We start from the raw sequence: 10,643 nt of genomic DNA, 5'->3' as shown, positions 1-10,643 counted from the left end.
GCAGTGAGAATGGTTTTCCTTACTTTAAGATTTATCCGCAAAAGCCAATTTTCTGACATACGGGAAACCGAAGTCGGTTACCTTAACCAGTAGTTGTGGAAAGCATTTCTCCAAATCGATTTAGCACGATGACAATAAAAAAGAGGTGCTTAATTATTGTGTCAGCATTGGAAAAGCAACATTTTTTACTGTCCTACCAGTTTTCTAACATATGGGAAATCGAAGTCGGTAGTGAATTTTGTGGTTTGATCTATACTCTTTGTAGGCACATGCATCATGCATGTAAGTTTGTAGGGAACTAGGAATTACAAGTTAGGGCTGCAAACGTGTACAGATATTAGGAGCAGTCCTACTAAATTATATACCTCCATTTTTCACTATCTTTTTAGCACTTGAAGACATAATGATATCAGTGTAGCTATAGCAGGACCATGCATGCCTATCTATAGCATCAACAATGAATTATAGATAGAATACAAATATTTTGGATTAGTTTATGAATTTCGCGTGGATATATAATTATTTCATTTTTGGTCCATAAAATTATTTTTGGACTATATATTTTTTATCACTTTATAAAGCTGGGATATTTATGACATCAATGTAGCTATAGGCCATGCACTTACATCTCTCATGATGGCAATGAATATAGTGGTTTGACTTGTGAAATCTCCATAAGTATGTATATATTTGCATGATTACATTCATATTAACAGTGTCGTACTTATTTAAAGGCTCATTTTTTGGCATTGTTATTTTTATATAGATAGAGTGAATTTGGAGACATTATGACACGTCACTACGTCTAGCTATAACCTCAAGCCATGTATGTCTATCTCTATCGGTAGTGCCTTATCTAGCAGCCAAATAAATAGATATGGTAGATCATGCTATGTTGGTTTGGGATCTTTTCTAAGATATGTTTGTATGACCCAAATTTGAATACCTCACCAAACGACCATATCTTATATACAGGCGGCGCTGTTAATAAAACCTATGTTTTCATGTTGTTAACAAAGGAATACAGTTCCTATCTCTGCGCTTCCGCATACAACATTCAGTTATTACAAATTATCAACCGTCTAACCATAACACATGAAACAAAGCAAAATAAATCACGAAAGACAAAGTATATTATCTATTTTCCATTTGTGGCATGCGACAAACATATTGTCCGAATAGGTATCTTTATCTCGTCAAATGCAACGTAGCCCAAAACCGCAACTAGTACGTTTCTCTAGAAACCATCGACGCAAAAAGATACGCATTTTGCTTTGCCAAACACGAACGTCATCCCGAGAGCACCGGATAGCCCAACATATGGGAGCTGCGCCAGTGAGAATGGTTTTTCTTACTTTAAGATTTATCCGCAAAAGCCAATTTCCTGACATACGGGAAACCGAAGTCGGTTACCTTAGCCAGTAGTTGTGGAAAGCAACTCTCCGGCTCGATTTAGCACCGCGACAATAAAAAAAGTGGTGCTCTATTATTTCGTTACCGTTGAAAGAGCTACATTTTTAACAGTTGCCCTTTCCCGTTACGCTTTGCTAAATTTTCCTTGGTAGCGGTTAGCTTTCGCCGAAGATACCGTAGGAAAAGCTTGATTTCTATAAGGTTCTTAGTCTCCAGATTAATCTATTGGTAAATGTAATATTTTGATTCATTACATGAAGATAGAAAGAATGAATGGTAAAATGTCGATTAATGTACTCCACGCCTGCACCGTCCAAAAATATAGTTTTTTTTAGGCCTCTTTTTTTCCATCGACGACGACGAACGTACATATAAACTACATTTATATGTTAATTAATAAATATCTGTTTAGTTCGAAAATAAATTATATTTTAGCACGGATGGAGTAATTACTAACTAATCGAGTATATGTTAATTCTGTCGATATGTACCGAGTGCTACCTCGCCGTGTGCCTATGGCATGAACAACAACCTGGAGTGGTCCTGGACAGAACAGGAACCATGGCGACTGGCACTACTGGTTCAACCATGGCCTGGCTCTCCCCACGCATTTCGCCGTCCGCTCTCTTGTTTGTCTCAGGCTGCTGAGGCCAAATCGTACAGTGAACCTTGTCCAAGCTACAGAAGTTTTATTTTTTTTTTCAAAAAAAAACGAGTTGCTGCTAGAAGACACTGACACGCTAACGGAAGAAGAGAAATTTTTGTGGGGGTACTTGAAGAAGAGTTACTACTGCTACCACTAGAGGACAGTAACAGACTAACAGATCAAAAGGAGAAGGGGGGAAAAAAGAGAGAGAAGCAGATGGCGTGGACGCGATGATGATGATCACTGAGGGTTGTTAATGCGCTGGCCACCGTCGTCTTCTCCATCCAAACTGACGCGCTCGGCAGTGGACGCCGCGTCGTCGTGCGCGGCCGGTCAGTGGCAGCAGATGGCTGGCGCGAGGCCTGCAGATGGCGTCCGGCTGGTAGCGATATACTTCAGTTAACCCTGTCCATCGTCACCACCAAAGTAAAATAAAATATAAAATTTGAAGAGTTTACTCTGCTTCGGAACGGCGGAGGATTCTTTCCCGTTTCCTGTGTTTTTTTATATGAAAATTAACCGATTCCTGTGAATTTTCTTTATGATTTCTCTAGAATTATTGCAATTCAAAGGAGCCCCGAAGAAACTACCCAACAAGTGATAGAAATTTAGGATGTATTTAAATACACTAGAGATAATAGTTAGTCGGCTAAAAAATCGTTAGCGAAATTAACTAGTTAATTATTAACTAATTTACTGAAAATAGCTAATATTTGAACCATTAACTAGTGTGTTTGGATGTCTTCGGTTAATTTTAGAGTATGTTTGGTTACTTTAGTCCAGTGACTAAAGTTTAGTCACTACCATGTTTGGTTCTAGCGACTAAAAGTATTCACAATGCATTAAATGAATCGTAAGAGGACTAAAATATCCTTTAGCAACCTTTCGTCATTAGTGCAACTGAAATAAAGAAGTGGCACAATATGAAATTTATATGGTTTATTCTTTTTTAGTCACCTCTTGAGAGGCTAGAGACTAAAACAATTTAGTATCTGTATTAGTTCTACCGTTTGACAATTTATGTTAAATAGGACTAAAATGGAACGGGGTCTTAGTCGTTAACTATTAGCTCTATTGTATCAAACATTCCTTAAGGTCATGGTATGGGTCATTTTTTATGTTTTCTTTTCGTTCAAAGAAACCGTACTGATAGGAAACAGTTGATATTTTACATGGCTCTAAAAGTTTATAATAATAAAGAATTTACCAACCCAGGTGGAATTAATAATAACAGGAGGACCTGTATCTAAAATTAGAAATCCTTGAAGGAGAACACAGGAAGACCACCCACCATGTCAGAGCCTATTTAAACCGCGCTTTGGGCAGCCATCTTTCACACAACACAAGAGCCTTCTCGCTCTGATCTGAGCAGGAGGAGGAAGAAAGCCAAAGGCCTTCCTTGCGCTTCCAGGGCAAAGAAGGTAATGGACTCCACTGCAGTACTCCACTCCGTTCCTCTATGTGCTTAGCTTTCTTGTAGACACTCCTAGAGTGAGGTAGGTGGGGCGGGGGTAGTCGGGAGCCAGGAGACGAGAGTCTCTCTTCCTCCTCCTACCTCCCAGTCCCACCTTTCTTTCTTTCTTTTTTCTTTCTTTTTGGGTTTCTCTTTCTCCTGGTCCGGTCCGGGAGACCTGCTGGACCAGACGGTGCCGACTCACTGCAGGCGTTCGCTTGACAGCCTTCCTATTACGAGACGAGCTCTTGGTTTTCCGCAGACACGGACTCTAACAAGCGAGGGCCTGTCATGGCCTGGCCTGCTGTTAAGTCTCGTCTCCTGCGTGACTGCGTCTCTCTTCTCTCTCTCTCGCTCTTTCTCCCGGAGTAGATTTTATTCCTATTCATTCCTCGTGTGAGTGAGGTCCCTCCGCTCCTCCTCTCTCTCTCTCTCTCTCCCTCTCCGCGGAGTGGAGCCGGAGTCGAGAGGCAGGCAGACGAGACGAGGAATGCTTCCTTCTTCCCATGCCGCCGCCGTCCCTGTTCTTCTCCTCCCTCCCTAATTCCAGTGCTCTCACGTACCAGATCTGAGGCCGCGGCGGAGCGTGACGACGACGAAGTCGGTCAGGATGAGCCGCGAGGATACCCTGAAAGTGCAGGTGAGTTCTTCTGTTTGCCTGTCATTTTAGTCAATCAGGCAGGGCTGGCCGCTGATCCCGGTTCGCGCTCACCCTGCATGCCATGTCTTCTCCTGCGGCGTTTTTCTGTCTGGGCGCACAGACCCTCGAGCTCAAGGTGAACATCCACTGCGACGGCTGCCTTAAGAAAGTCAAGAAGGTGCTTCACAAGATCGATGGTAAAACGTTCTCCTTCTTTATAAAGCCGCGAACCGCTTGCCTTTTTTTTGTTATTGTTTGCCGTTCTTTCGTGTTCGTCTTCTCTGCCTGCCAGGGTGAGACTTGAGAGTGAGACCAGCTCAGCCGGAGGGGAGAGGCTGCTCGCCTGCTCTCTTCTTCTCCGTAACAGAAACGATGGACGATAACCCTTGTGTCCATTCCGAAAATAACTTGTTTTCTTCTGTTCTAATACAAATGCGCTGGGCATGGATTGGTGGGTGTTGCAGGGGTGTACCAGAGCACGGTTAATGCGGCGGAGGGCAAGGTGACGGTGTCCGGGCTCATGGACCCGGACACCGTCATCAGGAAGCTGCACAAGGCCGGGAAGCCGGCGCAGCTGTGGGGCGCCACCGCCAAGCCTGCCGTGGCGACCCAGCTCGAGAAACTGCAGCTCAAGGATGCCGGGGGCAAGGGCCAGGGCCAGCCGCCCAAGAACGCAGGCGGCAAGGGTCAGCCGCCCAAGAACGCCGCCGGCAAGGGCCAGGGCCAGGGCCAGAAGCAGCAGCAGCCCAAGGGTGGAGCGGGCGGCGCCGGCGCCGGCGCGAAAGTGGTGGCGCTGCCGCACTCGCAGCCGACGCCGCAGCAGCTGATGCAGATGCAGCAGCAGATGCAGATGAACGGGATGAAGTTTGCTCATCCGGAGCTCATGGCCATGGGCGCAGGTCGCATGCCGATGCCGATGCCGTTCCCGGCGGCAGCGCAGGCGCAGGCGCAGGCCGCCGCGGCCAAGGACCCCAAGACCGTCAAGTTCGACCTCCCGGGGGGCGAGGAGTTCGGGGACGACGGCAGCGACCTCGACGACGAGTTCGACGAACTAGACGACGTGGATTTCGAGGACGACGGCCTCGACGACGACGACGACGGCGACCTGTACGACGGCCCCGGGATGGTGATGAAGCCCATGGGCATGCCCCCGGCCGCTGCTGCCGGTGGCGGCAACGGAAACGGCGGCGGCAAGAAGGGTGGCGGCGGGAACGAGGTCCCGGTTCAGATCAATGGGAACGCCAGCAACGGCGGCGGGGCGAAGCAGAACGGGGGCGGCAAAAGCGGGGCCAAGAACGGCAAGGGCGGCGGCGGCGGCGGCGGCGTCGTTGCCCCGGGCGGCGGGAACCAGGCTGGGCAGGGCAAGCCGAAAGGCGGCTTCCCCGGCGGCGCCGGTCTCGGCGGGCCGATGATGGGCGGCGCGCCGCCGCCGCATGCGGGCATGATGATGAGGCCGCCGAACATGATGGGCGGCGCGGGCGGTTTCCCCGGCATGGGCCAGATGGGCGGCCACCCCCACATGGGTGGCGGCGGCATGCCGCAGGCAGGCGGGGGCGCCGCGCACGGCATGCCGGCTGGTGGCAGCATCAGCATGGCCGCTGGCGGAATGCCTGGGGCCGGGTTCTTTCCGCGCGGCGTTGGCGGCGGCATGCCGGCCGGCGCGGAGATGCTGGGCATGTCGCAGCTGCCTCCGCAGCAGCAGCAGCACATGGCGGCGGTGATGCAGCAGCAGCAGCAGCACATGGCTGCGATCATGCAGCAGCAGCAGCAACAGATGATGATGATGAACGGGCACGGCCACGGCCACGGCCACCATGGCCACGGCGGGTACGGGTACGGGCGCCCGGCGATGCCGCAGTACCCGCCGCCGCCGGCGTACTACTACCCGATGCCGCAGCGCCACCCGCACGACAGCATGTTCAGCGACGAGAACCCCAACGGGTGCTCGGTGATGTGAGGCGAGGCGCGGCGGCGGCCTGCGGGGGGCTCCGGAGAAAGTGAACCAGGCAACCAGCCAGCCAGCCAACCGGAAGGAGGGAGCTCGGGCCCGTCAGGTCGGAGGCGGCCGCCGTGAGTGGAAGAGTCGTCGTCGGTATACATGAAGAAAAAAAAAACTAGCTATATGCTATAGCACCAGCCGTAACCTCGCCGCCCCATTTCGTTTTCGTCTTTCCCCTAGTTTGTTTTCACCTTTGGTACTTTTTGTTTCCCTTCTCTGAACAAAGAAAGAGCGGCATGCAGCTTCCTCTTCCTTGAGTGGAAGGTAGGTATAGTGGTAACAACAATGATAGTGGTGATGCTAGCTGATGGCTGTCTTCCTTCGCTTCTTTCTTTCTTGCTTGCTTGCTTGCTTGCTTGCTTGCCCCATATCTAATGAATGGACAATGTGCAAGAGCAGTGCCTCTCTCTGCCTGCCTAGCTTGTTGTGTGAGAGAGACAGAGAAGAATCATCATGGATGGAGGTAGATGATACAGTGCTACTGTATCTCCACTCCAGACAGCGACACACGGGCGAAGGGGTGGACATGGTGCCATGGCGGCAGCAGCGACGGAGCCATGATGGTGGCTGGTGAGTGGTGAGTGGCGACGGCGACGGCAGTGGTCCACGCTGAACTAGAGCGAGAGCAGCAGCATGAGGAGGCCAGTAGCGCAGGACTGCAGGCAGGGCAGCGGCCCCTCGCCGCGGTTTCGAGCTCATCTGGCCATTGCATGCAGTGCTTTTCTCCTGCGCTCACATTAATCGCTGGGACCGGGACGGTTTCATGCTAGTACGGCTGCTGCTATGCTATTGCTACGGTGTGAGTGAAAGTCAGTGATACTATGCCAAAAGCAAAGCACAGCATTAACATAGGCTGAAAAGGGAGGACGGATGGGAACCGGCCATGTTTTCCAGGTGTCATACGTATAGATGGTCAATAGTGACGGACTAATCGGGTCGGTCCGGAGAACGGCACGAGCCGTAGTGCCTAGGCACGGCACGGGTGGAGTCGGGCCTGTGCCGGCACGGCCCTATGGCTAGTGTCATGCCTGGGCCGAGTGCCGAGCACGCTGGGCCGGCACGGGCACGACCCGATTAGCTCTAAATCACGATTAAGCACGATTATGCATGATTAGACCTAAGCACGACTAGTTAAATGTGTGCTGTACTTTTTTTCTATCTAGGGTTTTCTCACAAGGGTGAGTTTTTACCTAGATAAGTTTTTAATGAGTCAGCCATTGCACTAAACAACTCAATATTAGCTATTTTAGTATGTTTTAACTGTGTTTATGAATAGGGCTGGAAAAAAAGCTCGAGCTCGACGAGCTGGCTCGGGCTCGCAGCAGCTCGGCTCGGCTCGGACCGGCTCGACGCTCCAAACGAGCCCGAGCCGAGCCTGTTTTTCTGGCTCGTGAAAAGAGCGAGCCAGCTCGGCTCGGCTCGGTGCAGCTCGCGAGCTGGCTCGTGGCTCGACCCAACAACAATTTGTTACATAAAATCTTAATTAGCATATAATATTAATACCGAGTAGACAATTAATTTATATTATTTGAGATTACTATATAAAAATAATCTATTTTATACATTATATTAGTAATATATCTATTTACTCATTTAAAATATGTTATTTAAAATATTTTTAAGATTTTATATTATAATTTAGAGAGCAGATTTAATTTTATGCCTAGGCTCGACGAGCCGGCTCGCGAGCCAGGAGCGAGCCGAGCCGAGCCGTTTTTTCGAGCTCGTGAGATGGGCGAGCCGAGCCGAGCTCGGATCGTTACATGAGCGAGCCACAGCGAGCCGAGCCGAGCTCGGCTCGTTTCCACCCCTATTTATGAATGTCTGACTAAAATTCTGTGATATAGTGCTAAACGGACTAAATGGGCTAAACAGGCTAAACGGACCTACCGTGCCGGCACGGCACGACTAAGCAGGCTTAGTGCCGTGCTTAGGCCTGGTTTTAGGCATTAGTGCCATGTCGGCACGGCACGGCTATTAAATGGGTCAAATGGGTCGTACCCTATTCGTACCGTGTCCGACCGTGTCCGGGCCATGCCAGGCCGGACCGTCCATTTGGCCATCTATATTGTACGCCCGATGATTGCTTGCGTCCAAGCCATCGCTTGAATGATATTTGGGCCTGGGTGGGCCTCCGATCCGATGATGGATCGGTGCGCCGTCGGCCTCGTGCACACACGTACACCTCCGACGTGACGTCACGTCACGCGAGTTGACGCACTAATGCGGCGGCGACGGGTAACAACGTGCTGCTATAGGATAGTAGGCCACAGGCACAGCAAGAGATTCCCCCCGGGCCCGCCCGGGGACCCCAGTGCAGTGCACATGTCAGCGTCGTCGACCCTGGCCTGGTCAAGGAATTTCTTGAACCGTGAGAAGTAGAGGACGGCCTTCTGCCCTTCTGTATGTGTAGGCTACGCACCTACTAGTACGGTAGAGCGTCACATGAGCAGGACTCTAGCCTGTCTTAGGCCACGTCCCTTTGCATGAGAAATGGAAGGGGATTGAGAGGATTTAATAATTTCTTTCTATTTGATTTTGAACACAAAATAATTAAATCCTCTCTAATCTCGTTTAATCCCGATATAACCGAGCAAATTCTAAAGCTACCTAGTCTCCCTTTGAATAGGGGGTTGTGGCTCCTTTAAAAACAGCTTGGCTCCTCTGTCTCTTTGGCTTATCGAGCCGTCTTTGCATTTCGTTTGGCACAACAGCTTCTCATATGTTTCTTTATAATGATGTAGGAGGAAAATGTAGGAGGAGTCCGTACAAGTTAGGGTTTAGATGCTCTAGCTACGAACATTGAAACAGCTTCAGCTTTTTAAGGGCTCTTGATGAGAAATCGTTTTTTGACAGTTTGGTAGGGCTTTATGATGAGCCATAGCTAGAGGGCAAGAGCCACCCAAAGAGGCCCACAGTTCTCTCTCATCTTTTTTTTGGCTAATAATAAAATAAATAAATTATTACCAATGGCTCAAATTTTCATTTATGTATAACTTTAATTTTTTTTTACTATTTAAATGCGGTGAGGGAGCACGACGACTGTAGAAATGGATAATTCATATAGTGAGATTTTGCAGAACCATTTTTCTCTCGGGAGCACGAGGACTGCCCATTGTATTCTTCTACAAGTAAATTTTGGTGACCGTTAGCGCATCGCATTCGTCGACTCGCCTGTTTGGCTGGGCGGCGGATACATGTGATGAGCCCACCGGCGGGCACTGCAGGCCACCATCATCATCATCCGCGTCGCGCGATCGGCCATGGGCCACCGTCTCTCTGTGGCGCGGCGCCGCCCGCGATCTGGTGGTGGCACGTCGCCGGTCACTATCAGCCTCCAGTGAGAAGTTCACCGCCCCCGATCGCGATCCAATCATCCATCGACCATCGTCGTCGTGGGGCGCGCACAAGCACACCGCACGGGCACGGCCCACGCGCGCGACAGGCCGCCGCCATCGCCGCTGCAAGCACCCACACCATCGCCCGGCCGCCGGCCGGGGTTTCAGCTGATGCTCGTCCTGTCATCTGTCAAGCATTAGCAGGCTGTTCGTGCAACAGCGCAAAGCCTGACCGTGTCACGTGACGTGCCAGTAGGTGGCTAGGAGAGGAGGTGTAGGCGAAACCGTGTTGATTCTTGATTTGACTTTGACGAACCTGAAGGACAGGAACGGTAGAACAGGACTGTTGTGTGCGTGTCAGTGTCTCCTAGTACTCCTACATGCATGCATTCTTGATTCTTGTTGTACATGTTGCGTAGAAATACAGGTGCTCCATTCGAAGCATGCATCGGCATCGGAAGCCTACTTGCAAGTCTTTGGTTAATTTGCAGGCCTTTTCAGATCTTGGCAGCGAATTCCAAATTGTTACAGTTTATACTATTTCTATATTCCTTTGTCTTTATTAATTGTACAGCTGCACACCAGTCTAAACAGCGTGCTGTCCATCCACAATCTGAGACGTGCGGCACGCAACAGAGCGTCAAGACGACGCAAGCGTTGGGACCGCAGGGCTCAGTTTAGAAAGTGGCTAGATTAAAGGAAAGACCACCATCTAGGTACGTCTCCCGAGGACGAATGATCATAAGCCGCGCTTCGTCCGACGCCCCCCCTCCCCCTCAGGGGTCACCATAACTCCGCCTTGTCCGAGCCTGCCCTCGGACGGAGTGTGTTCTCGGGAGAACCCTCGTCTCGGTCGAGGTCCCCTTTCTCCAGAACGGCGGTCGCCGCCTCGCTCGAGCCTGCCCTCGGACAGGGTGTGTTCTTGGGAGAATTCTCGTCCCGGTCGAGGTCCCCTTTCCCCAGGACGGCGGTCGTCGCCTCGCCTGAGCCTGCCTCGAGTGAGCAGGACAAACCCAGGACAAGACTCATCTAAAGTTCACCGGGACAACGACATTCAATGCGCATACCTACCCCGCGCAGGGTTGCATGTGTACAGGAGCAACAAGACCGTGATCCTGTCAAAGATTCACCAACCATGATTATGCATGCGACCA

At 50.4% G+C, this 10,643-nt stretch overlaps 1 protein-coding gene across 5 annotated transcripts; it reads left to right on the top strand.

Annotated features, from left to right (window-relative positions):
* Nucleotides 1–3,418: 3,418 nt before the first annotated feature.
* Nucleotides 3,419–6,558, top strand: LOC103647091 (neurogenic protein mastermind-like). 5 transcript variants are annotated; one of them, NM_001301531.1, is made up of 4 exons: nt 3,419–3,480; nt 4,079–4,152; nt 4,274–4,349; nt 4,617–6,211. In NM_001301531.1, exons 2-4 carry the CDS (start codon nt 4,123–4,125, stop codon nt 6,107–6,109), a joined length of 1,599 nt encoding a protein of 532 aa, NP_001288460.1. In that variant the 5' UTR covers nt 3,419–3,480; nt 4,079–4,122; the 3' UTR covers nt 6,110–6,211. The 5 variants fall into 5 exon arrangements, with proteins under 5 accessions (NP_001288460.1, XP_008669871.1, XP_035820895.1 ...); XM_008671649.4 differs by lacking the exon at nt 3,419–3,480 and adding an exon at nt 3,546–3,818 and having other exon boundaries at nt 4,617–6,558; XM_035965002.1 differs by lacking the exon at nt 3,419–3,480 and adding an exon at nt 3,546–3,908 and having other exon boundaries at nt 4,617–6,558.
* Nucleotides 6,559–10,643: the final 4,085 nt, after the last annotated feature.

Source organism: Zea mays, chromosome 2 (assembly GCF_902167145.1).
Source record: "Zea mays cultivar B73 chromosome 2, Zm-B73-REFERENCE-NAM-5.0, whole genome shotgun sequence".
Taxonomy (NCBI): domain Eukaryota; kingdom Viridiplantae; phylum Streptophyta; class Magnoliopsida; order Poales; family Poaceae; genus Zea; species Zea mays.
This window is presented reverse-complemented; position numbering and strand designations above follow the sequence as displayed.

Coding starts and splice junctions, on each gene's coding strand:
- LOC103647091 (XM_035965001.1), top strand. CDS start 4,235: ATGTCTTCTCCTGCGGCGTTTTTCTGTCTGGGCGCACAGACCCTCGAG. Junction 4,350..4,616: donor GGTGCTTCACAAGATCGATG/GTAAAACGTTCT, acceptor TGGGTGTTGCAG/GGGTGTACCAGAGCACGGTT.